The sequence below is a fragment of the Diabrotica virgifera genome, chromosome 2, assembly GCF_917563875.1.
Source record: "Diabrotica virgifera virgifera chromosome 2, PGI_DIABVI_V3a".
Taxonomy (NCBI): Eukaryota; Metazoa; Arthropoda; class Insecta; order Coleoptera; family Chrysomelidae; genus Diabrotica; species Diabrotica virgifera.
The window spans coordinates 71,542,562-71,563,216 of record NC_065444.1 but is presented as its reverse complement, the minus strand read 5'-3'; the positions used below and the strand labels follow the sequence as shown (position 1 = coordinate 71,563,216).

At 31.5% G+C, this 20,655-nt stretch overlaps 2 protein-coding genes across 3 annotated transcripts in view; one reads left to right on the top strand and one right to left on the bottom strand.

The window, feature by feature from the left end:
* The window catches only part of LOC114331135 (protein quiver), an 84,431-nt gene that overhangs the window by 10,187 nt on the left and 53,589 nt on the right, over window positions 1-20,655 (top strand). The window contains exon 2 of one of the 2 annotated variants that reach the window (XM_028280614.2): window positions 4,938-4,979. In XM_028280614.2, the coding sequence (XP_028136415.1) occupies window positions 4,938-4,979 (42 nt within the window). Of the gene's footprint in view, window positions 1-4,937; window positions 4,980-16,858; window positions 16,907-20,655 lie in introns of both variants that reach the window. The other variant, XM_028280613.2, reaches the window with a different exon arrangement.
* On the bottom strand, window positions 3,138-3,669 carry LOC114331136 (uncharacterized). The gene has a single exon (XM_028280616.2). It carries the CDS (start codon window positions 3,549-3,551, stop codon window positions 3,153-3,155), a length of 399 nt encoding a protein of 132 aa, XP_028136417.1. The 5' UTR covers window positions 3,552-3,669; the 3' UTR covers window positions 3,138-3,152.

Sequence of the window (20,655 nt, the reverse complement as noted above, 5' to 3'; positions counted from 1 at the left end):
TGCGGAATCGCTAATTCTTCACTGTAGCTATCCACATGTTGTTTTTTTCTTTTTTGACTGCGGAAAACATTCTTGAAATTGTCTCGTTTTTTTAAATATGGATAACATGTGTTCCATTAACGTAAAGTTCTCTGTTTTCAATTTTATTAAACAATAATTGAACAAATTTTTGTGATATGACTCTTCAGTTCCATTTTTGGGTTTCCTGGTCCTAGTGCTTTTGTTGTTTTTTGTTGTTTTAAATACTTTGTCTATATATCCTGTGATTTCAGGTTCGACATTCACTGTTGTGTTGTCTATCATTTGGTGTAATTATTTGTAGGATGTGGTTACTTTGTTTATTTCTTCTAATATTTTTTATTTCTTCCAAGTGTTGATCGTATTATAGCCGATTATGTTATCTCTGTCTCTACACATCCTCTCACAGTATCAGTTATTCCAGTCGTACTATTCGCCTCACTTGCTGCTTGAGGGTAACGTATTCATCTCGTGCTCTTAGAGTTAAAAAAGCCCCTCTCTTTGAAGATTGCATTATCCTTCACTGCATATATACACCAAATATTCTTGTTGTTTATCCAAATATGGTTCATATTGATCTCCATTTTCATCTTGCTGGTAATCTTATATACATTATCTCCATTTAGGTTTTATGAATATTGATATTTCTTTTGCCGCTCTTTCGTCTTTATTAACGTCACTTCATACTTTATGTGTGTATATTTTTTGATTATTTATTCCAGGCTGCTCTTGTTCTTTTTGCATGATCTTCATCTGCGTAATGAATAGCATATCCGACGTCTCCAATCTATTCTTTAGACGACCATTTCTACTCTGATCCTGCTTCTCACCGGGATTGGTGACGACGATTTTTCCACAAGGTTGCTCAGATTACCGAGGGGTGATACTGAATGGGGGAGGGGTGTATGTAATGCTAACATCAATCAGCATTATATATGTTCACTTCAACACCTCAATTGTCTTCCGGTTTCCAGTCTCAATTCACTTATAGCCTGAGTCCTTCTGGTCTTAGATCTCTCTCTGACATTGCCTTGACTTAAAAAATGATTTTATTGACGTTTCGACTTCCACAATAATATTCAAATATTAACGTACGTGATGGTTTCTTATTATCTGTACATAAATTTTACCAAATAAACTGTTTTTGCTCTATTTCTTATAATATGATGGTGGTTTGAGTCCATGATTTGTCTCATTCTTTCATTTGTTACATGCATCATTCTGGATATACCTGCTGACCTGTGCAAAAATCCATTTCCAGAACAAGAAGTTTATGTTCCGTTCCTTAGGCAGGTCGCACATCAAAGAAACATGAAACGCGAAACATGAAACGCGAAACATGAAACGTGAAACATGGAACAAATAAATTGTAAAAAAGTAACCGTTTCATGTGATATCCTAATCGATGAAACAAAAATAAAATTTGTATAGTCGGCAATGAAAAGTGATGACGTGGTCGTAGCTGTCGGCGCCGCTCTTTAATTGCTTTTTTAATATCAAAGAAACGTGAAACATAAAGCGTGAAACGTGAAACATGAAACAAATAAATTGTGAAGAACGAAACCGTTTCATGTTATTAGTGTAGGAAACAGAGGTTGAATTTCGCAAACTCGACACAAGTCCGGTTTCATTTTTTTTTCTGGTACATCAAGGGGTGCTTTTAAAGAGACAAACATTTTCTTAAACGATTTCGCCCCGGAACACGCATTTTCATCCCTATAAAAGGGGTAGTTTGTGGTTTTAGCGAAACATAGCCCTTCCTGTACGTTATTGCACAAAAAATTCCTTTATAGAAATATGAAGAAGACTATATTTCCTACAATTTATTCCGCGGCAGCATATGCCTATCACACACCGTTTAGCGGGGGTGGCTCCCCAAAGTTGACAAGTTTGAAAAAAAGATGTTTTAAAAAAAAAATTATTTTTCCCTAACCGTAATGGTAATCAAGAAGCAACCCAGCGGCAATTAATCACAAATAAATGGCTGATTTTTTGGTGTAGGTTTTATCTAAAGGCAACTGCATATTTTTAAATTATAGTGTGTTAAATTTAAAAAATAACCCTTTTTATACCATCTGAACCGCGTATGCTAGCGTAAAAAAACTTTCAGCGATTACCCAAGTACAAGTGTTATTTACAAATTTGTATAATTTACCCCAAATTTTCCTTGAAACCACCTCAAAAAAAAGAAAAATGAATAAATAAAATATGCAAAAAGTGACTGTCATAATGTGTAACAGACAGTGTGTTCTTTCATTTGTTATAAGTACGTTATCAATAAAATGAATAGGTGACGAAAAAAAAAACAAAAACTGGAGCCCGCCAAAGCATTTCTGAAGTTTACGGCGCCACTGTGCCGTAACGGTTGCTTATACGAAAAGAATGCATAGAACCTTATTTGTAGAGCAGTTAGTGGTCTTTAATTCTGAATAAGCTTTGTTTCCAAAAATATAATAGGTAATGAGAAAATTGTAAAAACATGCCCGCCAAACTTATTTTCAGGGATAGATGTAGTTTCCGCAGGGATGTTGCAATAACCATAATATAAACCCTAAACTATCATCATCATCATATATCATACATCTCCAAGTGGAGCAAAGGGCACCTTGCGGTGTTTCAAGTAGCATGAGGAATGATGGTGAGGTTGCTAGTCCCACGCATCATCTGTTGAGTTCCGTCCAATTTTGTTTACTAGTTTTCTCCATTCTCTTCTTTTTTGCATCGTTCCATGTTAAATTATTTTCTTTGAGTTCTTTCTCTATTGTTCTTTTCCACGTATAAGATGGTCTACCCATTCTTCTTTTGCCTTGAGCATTGTAATGTAGAGCTTGTCTAGCAATATTTGTTGCTGGTTTTCGTAAGGTGTGTCCTATCCACTTCCATTTCCGTTTTTTTATTGTATGTTCTATCCTTTCTTCATTTGTTATTCTCCACAATTCGTCATTAGTAATTTTGTTTGGCCAAAACATTCTCAGTATAATACGTAGGCACCTGTTAATGAAGGATTGTATTTTCTGAAAGAATTTTTTATGGTGTTTCCATGTTTCTGCTCCATATAACAGGACAGACTTTACATTAGTTTCAAATAATCGTAACTTTGTTCTTCTGCTGATGTTTGTCGAGGCCCATATGCTTTATAATAAGAATTTTTGGCCTACGATGGCAAAAACTACTGCAGCGAATGCTGTTAGGCTGAAGTTGATGGTGGTAGCTGAGTTGCAAAGATCAGCTTTACAGGATGGGCATTTTAGGTCAGTTACATCAGCTTTGTTTATGGATGCGGGACACTGAGCCTCTCTGTTCTTGGGAGCATAGGCACATTTTCTTTCGATGTGTTCCTTACCATCCTTGCCTTTGTATGTTACTTTCTGGCAAACGGATTCTTGATTTTGGTCAGCGGGTTTACCACAGGAAACTTTTTGCATTTCTTTTACATCCTTTTTGCAGGCATCGTCGGTGCACGTGTAGCAATCAAGTGCGCTTACGGCATTAAATACAGCAACACATGCCAACAAAATCACCAATTTTGCCATTTTTTGCGGTTTTTTTAATGGAAGAAAAAATTCAGAAGCACAGATTCAAAAATAGAAAGAACGGCTAGATCTTAACTTTGCGCTGCGCTAGTGGGTAGGTAGACAAAGTGGACAAAAATCAAAAACCCTAAACTATAATATATATTTATAAAAAACCCTACTGATGAAGTAGGGTTTTTTCCTAACCTCTTTAAAGGAATGAAAATGGGTGTTTCGGGGCGAAATCTTTTAAGAAAAAGTTAGTCTCATAATAGGCACCCCTTGATACAATAAAACCGGACTTGTGTCGAGTTTGCAAAGTTCAGCATCTGTTTCCTACACTAATATATTAATCAAAGAAACAAAAGTAAAATATGTAGGTATAGTAAATAATGGAATGTGACGACGACGAGGTCATTGCTGTTTTGGCAACTCTTTTATTACTGTCCAAAAATCATAACCATGATACTTACATAATACTTGGTTGCAAACGAATTAGATAATCATCTTGCTAAACTTCAACGTTTCATCATCTTGCTAAATTTCATCATTTTATAGAATGAGTATTTAAACATTTACATTGTTTTATTGTGGGTCCTGGTTTAAGAAAACGATATTTTCTTGTTATTGTCTATTCGAGTACCACTCCAGGTTACAATTGTACAACTCTTCGTTCTGCTCCACCACAGAAACCAATGCAATATTAAATTCTTGGTCAGCATTCATATTACGCACGTAATTAATTATTCAAAACAATGAAACTGAAATCGAAAAATAGAACACGTCCTATTTCATGAAACACGTTTCAAGAAGATAAAAATGTTTCATGGGCATGAATCACACTCGTTTTATAGATGGGCGGACGTCTATTTGTTTGGCAGTGTTTTATTTCCATGAAACGTGTTTCGCGTTTCATGTTTCATGTTTCACGTTTCATGTTTCTTTGGTGTGCGCCTTCCGAAGATAAAAATGTCTCACACGCATGAATCACACTCGTTTCATTGGTATGCGGTCTTCTATTTGTTTAGCATTGTTTTATTTTCATGAAACGTGTTTCACGTTTCATGTTTTATGTTTTACGTTTCATGTTTCTTTGGTGTGCGGCTTCCCTTAGTGAGTTTCCGGTTTTCGCATCCATAAAGTACAACGCTTTTACAATACCGTTATATAGATAATATCTAAACAATAATATTGATAAAGAGGGTTAATTAGTGAGCAAATGTACCTATATTTTTAATAAATTAGACGCACTGTATAACTGATTTTGTTGTTTCTTTTGTTTAATAATTGTGTAGCATAAATAATGTTTTGATGTTTCAGCTTTAAATTGTTTCAAATAATTTTTACTTAAGAATATTTCCTCCTGTTTCGCGTTTTTGTTAATACATGTCGTTAACTTTATTCCAGTCTGTTTTATATCTTTTGGAAGTGCTCAGTGGGAATGTGCTCGTGAGTAAAAAAATAATTTACACTACATACCTGTACCTTGCTTGAAGTACTAACATTCAATTAGATTTTTGATAGACGCCTAGTTAACATTGTTTGTAAAATTTAAATCATTAAATTCTTTTTTAAATTAGATAACATATTAATATAAATTCAACCACATTTTACAAAATGTTGTACAAACATAACAGATTCATTAAATTACGACGAGTTTTTTTGTTTTTATTTTTTGGGCACAAATTATTTCATTTTACGAGAACTGCTTTGGGGTACACAATTTTTACATTTACACATAAAACATTTTATACTACAATGTTATCTTCACTTATAGAAGCTTTAGTACTACTAGAATTGCCAATCAAATGTAAATTTTTATATCTAATTCCTAACAATAACAAGCTTTGAACTGCTTTGTTGAAAGCTTTTCCAAAAATGTTTAAATATTTAAAGAAACAGATATTTTTAAATGTTATATAACTATTTTGCCAGAAAGATTGTTGTATTAATATATATTATAACTAATATATTATTGTTACCGAGAACTTATCCAAAAATTTGGTTTTTCAGCAAAGAATTACTGACATTGATTTTTTTATCATGTTATCATGTATGCTGCAAAATAAACAGTACTGAAATTCGGATGCCTCAAATTTGTATGTGTCAAATACTATTTTTGGTCATACGGAAAAGATCACGAAAACGGTCCAAGCTTACAACCAATAATGGTTTTAGCAGGATGGGACAACCTGTCACACTGCCAGGAGTCTCTTCGAATACTGCGCAATCATTTTGGGAGTTGCCACTCACCAGAACTAACGCCACCAGATGCGTACATATGGGAAATGTGAAAAAGTCAGACAGATCCACCGTTTGCTACTTAGGATCCACGCTTCGCGTAGATCAAACGTAGAAAGATGGCCTATTTTGGACACGTAACAAGGGGAGACCGATATAATATTTTTCAACTTACATATTATGATGGGTAAAATAAAATAACGCAGAGGAATTCGTAGAAAACAGGCCTCTTGGTTGAAGATATCAGGGAGTGGACTGGCATAAAAAAGCACAATAATTATTTAGAATAGCTCGAGACAGAGACAATTTCGCCATGTTAATCGCCAACGTTAAGGGTACTTGATATAGCTTGTTAAGAAGAAGATTCAATAAACGTAGCAGTCTGTATCACATTAAACCTCTACCTCTAGCGAAATAGATAAACGTTTCCGTGGTGTGACAGCGATACTAGTATCAAGACTGCTTATTTTTTTCTCTGTATGTATCATATTCTCTCTCTATCTCTCCCTCTCTCTTCCTCTTTTCTCTACAAGTATTTTCCATGTCTCTTTATTTCTCGTTCTCTGGTTTACCTCTCTCTATCTCAGGCCAATTCGTTTATTGTCTCTTGTTACAGTTTATCTCCAGCTATTATTCGGTCTTCTTCTTCTTGCATCTGGTTGGTATTCGAGTGCCTCTCTGGTTATATTATTTCCTTAGTGTATGTCCAATTCTTTTCCATTTCCTTTTATTAATCGTGGCTATTATTTTCTCATATTTCATTCTGCATAGTTCTGTGTTTGTTATTTTATCAGGCCAGTATATTTTTAGAATTTTTCTCAATGACTTATTTATAAAAATGTTTGTAATTTTTGGTAGTTTTTTTTTGTTTCCAAGAATCTTTGCCATACAAGAATATACTCTTAATACAGTTATGTAATACATATTTTGGTTTTGTTAATTCTGATATATCGCGTGTATTCCACATTTTCTTTAAGAAGTTATTTGCATGGTGTGTCTTTACTATTATTTTTTATACATCTGATCAACTACTGCTTTGTTTCCATGATTGATCCCAGATATGTACAGTTATCTACGTCTTTTATTTATCTTCAATTTATTTTAATTTTGGTTTTTTTAGAGTACTTGTACTTAGAGTACTTTTAAAAGCTTCAAGGTAACCTTTAGTAAGGTAAAATGTATTTCATTGGTAGTCATATAATCTCGTGTTAAGATATGATAATAAAATTAAATAGAAATGTGCTGAGCCGATCTCTTTATCTGATTCCTTCTGGTGTTGGTATGTTTCCGATTATTATTGACGTTGAAGCGGCATATTATTAGTGTTATAAAGAGCAATCTTAAAAAAGAAATCGTAGGCTACTATTTCGAAATAAACATTTTCCAGGAATTAAGGCCATTATATTGTATTTTAGCTATTTTTATATTTGTCGTAAAAAATAATTTTTTATATATAAACTTTCAATGTCAAAATTTACCTAATAATAAAATAAAACATAAATCATCATCTGGATGGTGTTTTACTGCACCAAACAAAATTTTTTGATTTTGATAATATTAGCTTGAAAAATATGGTAATTATGACTATATTGAATTGGAAACCAAGCATTTAATCTAAAAACTAATAAGTAAGCTAATACATTTTCGTACCTCCTTAAGAAGTTATATAAAATTTAAATAATCATTGTTTGATAGGATACTTTTTACAATATCTTTATATTTGTTATGTTGTTCACCCAAGAAATCCTTAGAATACATTCTTGTCATTATAATCAGCTTATTACATACTTTTTATGAGCTCTTCTCTTCTTCTTATGCAATCCTCTAATGGATGTTCGCGATCACGTTTGACCATTTTTCTCTATCCCTTGCAGTATATCCCTTTATGGGTTACTTTTCACTTACTATAAAACTATAAAGAACACACACACACAATATCCTGTATGGGACGATTGTGCCGATTTTACCTAAGATGGTTTCAGCTGAGGTCACGATTGTGCCGAACTAACTCAAACGATACCCAATCTCTGGATATGATTACGCTGCCTTCCGTAGTGACCTAATCTCTTAATGTCTTTCGTGTGCACTGTAATACATTAATACACGAAATATGTTAGGTTATATAAATACAAATGGAACTAAAATATAAGAAATGATTTAAAGAATGTACACTTACACTTACGAACTTATATCTACTAAGTATAAAATATTTTTTCCATTACCTATCTGAGATATACAACATATACATATAATTAATTGGATTAAAGCCTAATAATGATTGTGCAATGAGGATTAAATCTCCTGATGACACAATCGTGCCCATTGCGGATCCTTTATCGCGACCGGATTATAGCAGGCACCACCGGCGCAATTGTCCCCTGATCATAAGATGAAAAGTTCTCTACTTGGTCTACCGAATCCTTAAATTTAAACGAAAATATGATTCTCAAAGTTATTATTACAACAATTTTTCCTGCATATTTAATTAAATTAACTGCTTAAATTAGTTATTAACATCTACTTCAAAAATATAACAAAAATTGTGTACTTTACAACAGTGTTAAGGACAATATAATAATTCTTGAATAAATTATCAGAAGGATATCTAAAAATGAAAATTTATTGGAGAATTATTAAATTCGTCGTTAAAACTATACCAACCGTTCCATATTTTTTGTTATATTTAAATTTTTGTATCCTGATCTAGCTAATACAAGTTTTGTTTTCAATTGCAGTTTTTGTTGCGCAATAAAAATACAACTTGCAAAGCAATGAACAAAAGAAGAAGAAATGTAATTTATTAAAAAAACTAAAAATGTTTCAAAAATAATGGAACAATTGGTATATGAGAGGTTGCACATCAGAATCAATTATTAGATTTTTACGACAACAAGAAAAGGGACGATTCTCAATTTTGTTAACATCGAAAATACCAAAAACAGTTTTCTTTATTCCAAAAGACAACAAGGCATTATACAAAAAACAATTGGCGCTTTTTTACCATTGACGATTATTTAACGAATTTTATGAAAGTCGAATCAAACAAAAATTATTAACTTGCTGCTAATAATGTGTTAAAAAAAACATTGGAAACTAATAAGGCTTTAGTGTCATTCCATATTAAATTTATAATAGTAGGCTATGTTATATAATATGTATATTTATTTGATCTTCTTTACTCAGCTTGCTACAGCCGCTAGTTGCCTTGTACTTCAGTGAGATATTCATTAATATAGGTATCACTTTTATTATTATTATCATTATTTCACCCTTTTTTATTTCACTTTCACCTCGGGAACCACAAACACCTTTATATTTTAAAAGAAAGCTATAGACATCTATATAGTGTTGGGTAACCTCGATAATTTTTTTAAATTTCAGTCTATCTTGGTTAAATACTTCACTATATAAGTTACTCTTACGTGTTATATCTTAAGTGTTACTCTTGGTTTTTAATATTCAACTACTCTAATACTTCAAGAATATGCTCGGTAAGTTAGTCCGTGAAAGTAGCTCTTTAGGATCAATAGGACTGTAAATGCTCAAATCTGTAACCAATCCATTACAGTTCAGTTTAATTTTAATGCCTGTCATGTCTGCCCTACAGTTCCATAACGGGTACCAGATTAAGGTCAGGCCTACAAAAGGTATAAGTTCTTATTTTAGTGTCTGGTACTCCCAAAATTAGTTCTCATCTTTTAAGATTTACTCCCCGTACCTTACCTTCATTTGTCCACGGTTCTTGAATAAGCACCATGTCAATATTCTTCTCGCCCATTTTCTGGCAAACATTTCCCATCTGTTTTGTTTTGCCCTCTTCTAACGAGATAATGCTAGCTCGCTAGAAAAAGTAATAAAGCATCCATTGAAGCAGAGGCGTAGCTACCGCCGTATCAGCCGTATCAATTATTATACGGGGCCCCCGACATTCAGTCGCCTCGGCGCGTCATGTCGAGACAAAAGTTCCATACAATTTCACTCTTAAAACGCTTTGAAACAGTGTGTATTGTTTGGATATCTACATTTTCTTTATGGATTCTTTATCTATCTTATTATAAATTGTATATACCTATGTGATGTATATCTATTTGCCGCCGCTCGCGGTTATTCCATAACTACAGAGCTTTTTTTGTTTTCAAGCTACTTTTCATAGTCCATTGTCCATTCACCGTTGGCTGAGTGTGAGACACTGTATAATGTATAATGCCAAATTGCAATTTTTTAATCGCTATACCTTTGAATATTTTTGAAACAGTGCGTATTGTTTGGGTATATTCTGCTGTAATCTATTCTTTATCTATGTAAGTATTGTATTATATAGATTTCTACGGAATTCGAGGTAACAACTGGTTAGAGCAAATAATACTGAATTTAGTCTCACATACAATGTATGTGAGGTACCACAGGGTTCAGTATTGGGCCCTCTACTTTTTCTTGTCTTTTTATAAATGACAACACTAACTTAAAAATCGATGGAAACATTTTTCTTTTTGCTGATGATACGAGTATCACTTGGAGCAACTCAAATATTGCAACTCTTCATGCAACTGTATTTGTTGTTTTTTTCATTCTCTTGGTAATCTTTGTCCATAAAATTATAAAACTTTCAGTGGTAATAAATATAAAAGTATATTTCTATTCTAACCTATACAAGCGTTTTTGCTGCTTTTGTTTAACATTTTTTTAGCACTAGCCCATATCAGTCGTGGAAAAGGGCCCCGCGACAAACTTTGATAAGGGGCCCATGTGGGGCTAGCTACGCCTTTGCATTAAACTGTTATTTTATATGCATCTATAGATAAGGATATTTACAGGCTGCCCAAAATTCCTTTTTCTCTTACCTTGAAATATGTACTCATTGGTTTTGATGGGCCAGGCTAGGGAGACGCTCTTTTCTCTCAGCGGTGAGACATTCTTTTCTGTCTTTGTTATCATGCTATCTCTTTTTAATTAAGCAGATTAAGGCTAAAGTGAAATTGGGCGGTCAATACTATACTCGTAACAATATAACAACCAATGTACAGGGGTGGAGCTACTGTAACACAGCTAATTGTTTAGGCTTCGTTAACTAACTCTGTCTCTCAGGTGTAGGTTAGTCTTATCTTACATAAGTACAGATGTGAACAAAAATAAATTTTGTCAGGGACAATTAAAAGATTATATTAACTAGTTATATATATTGTACATAGAGAAATGAATTCAATATGAACCAAAAAGCAAATATATTGCCTAAACTTTTACAAAAAAGGTTGAAAAAGTGATGCTTATGGCAAAATATATCTCTGTCACTTCCGAATGTAAGGTGAAGTGCAGTGTTCAGTTAGCTGAATGTAGTTTCATTGTGGTTGCTGGATATAGCTCAATGTTTGGACGTAAGCTGAATGTTTGGATGTAACTGAATGTTATATAGTCGTCAGGTAGGTGTTGGCTTCCTCATGGTAGAGAGCCATGCTGTGTCCCATGTGTGGTGTACCACGTGGTTTGGTTGTTCCACGTGGTATAAATTATAAAAAGGCACTGAATACTTGTAGAATATTAAACTTAATTGTCAACTTATCCCAAGATTAGATTTAACGATATAAATGGGTTTATAAAATAAATCTCCACTTTAAATACAGAAAAGATGCAAAAAAACGTTGCCACTTCCATCACTGTAAAGCGAAACTGAAATGGCAGAAACCGGACATCAGAGTTGCCAACAGTCAAATATTTGGACATCTTGGTTATTAAAGCACCCTATGTAACGCACAGCTGAATGTGGCTGAATTTTTATGTTTGTGCGTCACAGTGTTGCCATGCTGTTTTCTATATATTTCTTTCATAATTTCAATCAATGTTAAATATACCTACAAGAATAATAGAATAATAAAACGCCACAATGATTTAAAATAATCAAGTAAAAACCTATATATACATAACATATTAGAACATACCTAAAATACACAAAAATGATACATTTCACACACAAATATAATATCACAAGAAATTGTAACGTGATAGTATGAAAAAATAGAGGATACGGCAACGGTGTTACATGTGACGGTCGGATCCAATGACAATATCTACACAGACATATTAGGGTGCGCTAACATCCAAGATGTCCAAATATTTTATATGACTAGATGTAAGCAGCAGAAGTTTGAATACGGGGGATGTACCAAGAGTAAATGAAAATAGAATCGAAATAAGTGAAAATTAAGATTGAAGAAAACAGACTAAAAAATGTTTAGTTGATAGAAGAGTTAAGTGGCAACTATTTTTAGAAGAAACAAAACAGAACGTTAACAAATGAGTAAAATCAAAATAAATTGGAACAAAATAATTATTTAAAGAAAAATAATATACATGTGACGTTTATATGATGTTTTGGCCACTTGGTAATAATTTATACAAGTGGTGCTTTAACTTAAGGTTAATCTTTAATTTCTTAAAATGTGTTAATTGTGAACTATCCACTACTTTTTCTCTCTTTTATTATTGGCAGAAAAAACGGTAATTTGATAAAATAATTTATAAGGACAGGCTCAGTAATTAGCCGTACATACATTGAAACGTGCATTGAAACCCAATACTAGGAAATAAACTTATATATTTTATGTTTAACTGAACGGGATAAAAATAATAAATAAACTTGCCACAAACGTGGGTTTTCGCTACGGAACTGTGCTGATGTATCAATCATTTGACGTCGGCTGACATTATGACGACGAACTAAGAATGACTCAAATTAACGCGTTCGGTTATTTTATAACCTATCGTCAGACTAATTAAAAATTGAGTGGCATTATAGGCATTTTTAATGGGTGCTTAAAAAGGGAAATGCAGCTGAATTTATATTACGCTGCTATATAATAATATACGTGATTTTGCACTTTTCTCCATAATTACCTACATAAATGCGTAAAGGTGAAGTAACGCTCCACTAAATGTTATGGGTACAGCAGTATCAAAAGTTTTGAGGGTTGTTAATTAGGAAAATTTAAAATCTTACAACATAATAAAATCAATTACCGAGAAATATCATCTTCTTTGTTACATCAGCAACTAAGCGTTTTATTTGTTCGTCTCTTCGAATTCGTCGAATTATTCATTCCGTTAATTGATATCGGATAACTTAGGTGTGTCATGTTTGAGATACTTGTGTGCTATGTGGTCAACAGCCGCCATACAATATTTTCTGGATCATGGCTTTAGAGTCGGTGTGTGTCGGAAAGTTGGTCGAGAACACTTCGTCGACTGAAAATTAGTCGACAACATTTGGTCGACAAACAGTTGATCGAATGCAAAATTCATCGAATGTACAATTCGTCGACGAACATTTGATCGAATGGATTTTTCGTCGACAAAGACCCAAAAGGAATAATGGTGACAAATGAAGGATATTATTGATTTTTTTTTTTTAAATTTTGTTTAAAGTTGTTTATTTGTGCTGTAGTCTAAAATGTTGATAAGAATCAATTTAAAAGCCTGTCCTAAGCTTGGATAAAGTCAGAAGGGAAGTTTATTCTTACGATGTCTTTACCTTTTTTTTATATCGACTGATTCTTGCAGTCGAAAACATTATACGAAAATGCCTCGATTCCCTAACAATTTATTAACCTCAGCATCTCGCATATTTCGTCTTGTCCGCAAGTGCCCCCCAAATTTGACTTGTCCGGAAATGCTCCGTTCGCAAGTGCGCCGACACCAAAAAGAAGAACGGTACAACATTACTAATTAAAATATCGGTTTATATTTTGCTCTCTACCAGTAATCCAATATTCCAGTTAACAAAATAAAAACCAATAACCCGTCGGGTGTCACCAATAATCCTTTTATCCTAAAGATAAAAATAAAATTTTGTCGACGAAATATCCATTCGAACAAATGTTCGTCGACGAATTGTACATTCGATGAATTGTGCATTCGACCAACTGTTTGTCGACTAATTTTCCGTCGACGAACCAACTTTCCTAGACCCCTTTAGAGTAGATAAGTTAAGTGCCTTCGTACTGACATCATATATTATCTTCTTTCAAAATTGTGATTTAATCCCAAAATCATTGCCCCATTGCCATTTTTTATCGTAAGTTTACAGATATTTTATTTTGATACCATTTATGGTGAATATGAAGGGTGATACCCTCTTTGCAGTTCATTTTTCATTATTTTGTTACTTACTGTAAATGTTGAATAATAAAGGATATAGTAGGATTAGGTATCCCCTACTATTATGTGTATAAGTGTTATTATGTGTATCTGCAAATTAATACGTAAATTGTAAATCTGTAAATTAAAATAAAAAAATAAATAACATATTCTAGTAATAATGTAAAACTTTATAGAACATAGACATAGTCTTTTGTAAATCTTTATTAGGTTAAGTGAATTTTCTCTTGTTTTCTTAATAATCAGTTACCTCCATTAGATTAATTTTATTGATTATAATAAATAGAATAAGTACACACACAAACAATATGTTCATCGTGTACTTAGCATCTAAGTTTTTTGCATGTAAACTGATTTTTTCTTGAAATAAAATTATTTTTTATTTTATTTTTTTTATATTTTAATACATTAAATGTTAAATATAGATGCTGCTATTGCGTCTATTAGCAAATTATTTCATATTACTTGCTTATATTACTGGACAGCTGGATTTAGTTTTAATTCAGACCACACTACGGGCCATTCTGACGATTCCAAGAGGAATAAACGTACGTAAACGGATCGTGGTGGTCTCTGAAACAAAATTAAATCTTAAGCTTCTGGCATTAGCTTAGTTCTACTCACATTTTGTGTACAGGAAGACAAAAATTCGTTGGTTTTTACCTAAATAAATAGACGAGTTATGGAATGTATATTGTAGATTCCCCCATGTCCATCATTTATCATTCCGTTTACCTTGCAAATTGTAGAAGGCTAATATTTTAGGTTATTGCCAAAATTTTGCTTTCCGGCGTAAGATATCTACAGGGTGATTGATTAGTGGGATAAAGCTCAATAGATCCGCTATAGTAATAGATAGCAATAAAAGATAATAACAAAAATTGTAGCCAACTTTGAGCTTCATATTACAAAATTAGTTGGAATGTTCAATAACACAGTGGCAGACCAAACTTTTGTTTTTTTAATTGGAACACCCTATATTTTATTTTATATTCGAAATCCTATTAACTTCTCCATCACAAAAATATAAAGGTTTGTTATGTTATACAGGGTATTTACAAAGTTATAACCAATTTTGTATAAAAATCGTAACAAGTTCAACTCCATGTATAAATAAAAATAGGCACAACAGCAATGGTTTATTAAGGCCATATTTTTTTTATTTATTGTCAAAATTTTCAAGAATTATTGACATTGCTAATTTTCTTTATATCAAATACAGGGTGAGTCAAAACGCAAGTACATTATTTTCTCAGTAATGTTAAATGAAACAACCTGTATTTTATATAATTATTGAAAAATAACATATACATATACTTTAATTTTTATGTAATATTCCCTATGTCCAAATTTATTGGTTTTCGAGACATTTTCATTTTTCAGAGCAAATTATTTTAGGTGTCTAAATTTATCTAAATTTTAAGTAAGCCATGACTGAATTGACAATTGACGATTACTGATTATCAATCCGGTAATCAATGTAACAATGTAGCAAATGAAGAAATAAAAATAATTTATTAGTAATACATTTTACAAAAAAAAACACAACCACCACATGCTACATTTTTGAAACAATTAAAAATTACTTTTTTATGTAAATGTAACAAATAAAGAAAGAAAATTAGCAATAAATTTTACAAAAAAACACACAAACACGAAATACAATATTTTGTGAAGACAATTAAACACTACTTTTGTATGTAAATGTAACAATGTAACAAATAAAGAACGAAAAATAATTTATCAGTAATACATTTTGCAAAAAAACATGTTTGAAAAAATTAGAAGCTACTTTTAATAAAATATTTCTAATATTTAATTACATAAGGTGTTCAAAATGACCTCCTAACACATTTATGCACGCCTAAAAACGATCATTGAATGGGCTACGTACTCTACGAAGCATTTGTAAATTAACACATCGAAATACACTAACTTTGTATTCTATTTTTCATCTCATCCCTTGTTGTTGGAGGTATTTTACAAACTTCATTATTAACGTAACCCAAAAAAAAATCAGTCGGTGATTTGGGTGGCCACGCTACTGGTCCATTGAAAAATGAAAATATCTCGAAAACTAATAAATTTAGACAGGGAATGTTATCTAAAAATTAAAGTACGGTAATGGTACTTTTCAATAGTGAAATAAAATACAGGGTGTTCCATTTAAAATTACTGAGAAAATAATGTTCTTGCGTTTTGACTCACCCTGTATTGGATATAAAGAAAATTAGCAATATCAATCATTCTTATCAATAAACCATTGCTGTTTTGCTTATTTTTATTTATACATTGAGTTGAACTTGTTACGATGTTCAAATAAAATTGGTTATAACTTTGTAAATACCCTGTATAACATAACAAACCTTTATATTTTTGTGATGGAGAAGTTAACAGGATTTCGAATTTAAAATAAAATATAGGGTGTTCCATTTAAAAAACATAAGTTTGGTCTGCCACTGTGTTATCGAACACCCTGTAACATTCTAACTAATTTTGTAATGTGAAGATCAAAGTTGGCTAAAATTTTTGTTATTAACTTGTATTGCTATCTATTACTATAGCGGATTTATTGAGCTTTACCCCACCAATCAATCACCCTGTATAGTGTTTCTGTTTTCTGTAGATTTCTCGTTAGTTAAATATAAGGTTTCAGGCAGATAAGATTAATGTTTATAACCCTTAGGTGTATTTTTAAAGTCTGAAATATTTTATAAGGTAATATTTTGTAATGTTAGTTTTATTTATTTTTAAACAGCATTGCGCTAGTGATAATTTTTGTTTGTGGTCAAACCGTGGAACAAATATCATGCTTAATGTGGTTGAATTGCCTTAAGAAGGAAACGAAACGAGATCGATTAAAAAATTATTTGAAAAGAAGCTCAGCTTAACCCTCGGCATCAAACAAATTAATACTTCGTATGCTTTTTATTTTTCAGTGATATTATTGATAGCTATTGCTACAGTATCTAAAGCAGAATGCCAAAGTAAGTCTTGATGTTTGCCGTTCAATGTGTATTTTGGTGTTAATAATAATTGTTTCTGACAAATATACATAGAAAGCTTTTTTTGATATATTCCCATTTCATTAGTGGACTTTTTTGTTTAGATTTTAGTAAGGCACTGTTTCTATCTGTTTGTACACACACTTACACTCAAAACACTACACTACACAGAGCTAACACTTTTTGTATATATTTGTAATATTGTAATTTGTGATGTGTTACGTTTTTGTATAAGTGCTATTTAGTACAGTCACTGAAGGCTTTCACCTCCGATTTCGCTGAACCTCCGTCGATTTTCATGAAAATTGGTGAGTACTAAGAGGATAACCCAAGAAACAAAAGTAACGTGGAAAAGTAACCCAACTTTCGCATTTATGTCACCCCTTCTTGTGAGTGAAAATTATTTTATTTAAAAAAATATAACTCGATTGAAGAACAAATTCTAAGCAAAATTTGTTATATGTATCAAGTTATTAAAATAAATCAATACTTTGAGTTTAAAGTTCAAAGTTTTAAACCTATTTTTTCATAAAAATAATAGATAAAATATGTACTATAAGTTTTTATAAAAAGAATTACCATTGCCAAAACTAAAGCTAATAAAAAATCGAACAAATTGCTTGGGTACTTGAGAAAGCTTTAATATTAATTCAAAGTGAGTTATAGGTAATTGAATGTAAAGCTTAAATAACGGGAAAACGATGCATTTTATAAAAAAGATACTTACTAAACACTTGTCAAAGTATTCAAGAATACCTATCAAATGAGATCCAGAAGAAGTTGATAGCATCAAAATTTGTTATTAAAAATTTTTAATTAAATAAAAAGAATTAGAGCGTGGCACTTGCGGAGTGCCAACAAAAGTTAATACTTAAATACTTCTTACATATTCGATCATATTCGGTTCAATTTAATTCGATTCCATTCGATTAGATTTAATTTTATTTAATATGTACAGGGTGTCCAGAAACTCTACCGACAAACGAAGACAGGAGATTCCTCAGATAATTTTAGGACAATTTAACCCAATTCACCTAGTCCGAAAATGCTTCCTAAGGAAGCTAGAGCTCTTTGAAGATGGCGTCATGTAATTAGTTTTTCTTAAATACCTCCAGAACGCTTCTATTTAGAAAAACGAGAATTGGTGTACATACTTACTTTCCAGAAATGAATCGATTCCATCCATTACGAATTTCAAGTACCGCTCATAGGCGTCCTTTTTGGGTAGGGCAACGGTTATTTTATCGCCTAACTTTTTGTCTTTAATTTTTAAGCATTTTTGACTCTGTATTATTAAATTGCGAGGTATTCTAGTACTAAAAGGTACTCTTACCTTAAGTCGATAGGATACACCGTTTTCTAGAAAAATCGATTTGAAAATTTTTCGTTCTTTGAATTTCAAAAAAGAAGATTCAAAAAAAAAATATTTAGAAAGATGAAAGCTGGTACATTTATTTATATTCCAGAGATTAATCGATTTCATTAATGGCGAATTTCTAGTTCCGGTCATAGGTGTCCGTTTTGGGTAGGTCAACAATCATTTTATAGCATAACTTTATTATCTTTAATTTTTAAGTATTTTTGACACTAGATTATTCGATTATGAGATATTCGAGTACTAAAAGTTACTCTTGCTTTAAGTTGGTAAAATACATCGTTTTTTTTTTTAATTTTTTTCAACTTTTTTTTTCAAATTCCCAAAACCAAAAACATTCAAATCGATTTTTCTAGAAAACGGTGTGTCCTACCGACTTAAAGTAAGAGTACCTTTTAGTACTAGAATACCTCACAATTTAATAATCCAGTATCAAAAATGCTTAAAAGTTAAAGACATAAAAGTTATGCGATAAAATAACCGTTGCCCTACCCAAAACGGACGCCTATGACCGGTACTAGAAATTCGAAATGGATTGAATCGACTCATTTCTGGAAAGTAAATATGTATACAAATTTTCGTTTCTCTAAATAGAAGCGTTCTGGAGGTATTTAAAAAAAACTAATTACATGGCGCCATCTTCAAAGAGCTCTAGCTCCCCTAGGAAGCATTTTCGGACTAGGTGAATTGGGTTAAATTGTCTTAAAATTATCTGAGGAATCTCTTGTCTTCGTTTGTCGGTAGAGTTTCTGGACACCCTGTATACAGTGACCACGTAAAAGTTGGAATAAATTCATTTTCTCGTGATTGGGTGATTTTGGAAAAAAATCCCGAAACAGTTCGATTTTTATTTTTAAATTATGACTTTTTGGCATATATATCATACTAGTGACGTCATCCATCTGAGCGTGATAACGTAATCGATAATTTTTTTAAATAAGTATTAGGGTCGTGTGATAGCTCATTTGAAAGGTTATTTAATTATCTATTCAGTCATATAAACATTAACATAATTATTTATACAAAGTATTCAAAAAATGTTTTTTTAATTAAATTAATTGACACAAAAAGAAGAATTTATGTAATTTATTTATTTCAAAATACATTTTACTGGTTTCAGAAAATAGAAAAAATATTATGTATTTGTCAAAATAAGCATTTTTGCCTGATTTCTGACAGCAATCAAATGTATTTTGAATTAAATAAATTGCATACATTCTTCTTTTTGTTTCAATTAATTTAATTAAAAAATATTTTTTAGACACCCTGTACAAATAAGTATATTAATGTTTACATTACTAAATAGGGAATTAAATAACCTTGCAAATTAGCTATCACACGACCCCTATTCTCATTTAAAAAAATCATCGATTACGTCATCAGGCTTAGATGGATGACGTCATTAATTTGATATATATGCCAAAAGTCATAAAAGTTAAAAATAAAATTTATTTTAGGATTAAGAAACTTTTAAAAGAAGTGTTATTTAAAATTTTTAAAATAATAAACGTTTTACACACATCTACTTAAATGAAGTAAATATAAAGTTACATAAAGCTTTAAATTATTTTTCTAACCAATACCTACTTCTAACCTTTTTAATAAAGTAACCAATATTTTTTTCAATTTGGCGAAAAATTTAATTAGGTACTGATGAAGTTTGAAAAATATTTCGTATTTTGTATTTAATCGTAAAGGTAACCACAAGGTAACCTTTCGCGTCACGATTTCCGAGGTACGATTTTACACTCGCAAAAATTCCATACCGAACGATAAGAAGTAGGTATTCAAATTTTTTAGGAAAAAGTTAAAAATAAACATACGATACCTCCACAAAAATTAAAATGTATAGTAATGCCTATCAGACTTATGCTTTACTTTAGCACAAGTAATGACCTCAAAAATTTTGACCGGTTTAGGATGCATATTTTTGAAGAAAAAAATATTATTTAAAAAATCATAATTTTTTAAATATTCGTTTAATTTTTCTTTGATAATAACTCCAAAAATAATCTATATGCATAAACAATAATACAGAACGAAATTTGAGTTTTTTACAAAGATCGTTTTTTTTTTATTTGAAGGATATAAAATAACCGAGATAGAAACGTTTAAAGCTTAAATTTTACTGCGAGAACTATGTAACGTAGGCGCTTTATCCTTTTATCTCAAAAAAATAAAGATTTAATAGATTTAATTTAATACACTGTTATTTTTAAATATTTTTGGAGCTATCAATTTCTTTTGGAACTCATTTGATAGGTATTTCTGAGTACTTTGAGAAGTGTTTAGGTACCTAGTATACGTTCTAAAACGCATACATTATTAAGTTATTTAAGCTTAAATACTTAAATTT

What these genes read in the sequence shown, in the direction of transcription:
- LOC114331136 (XM_028280616.2), bottom strand. Translation starts at nt 3,551, where the DNA reads ATGGCAAAATTGGTGATTTTGTTGGCATGTGTTGCTGTATTTAATGCC.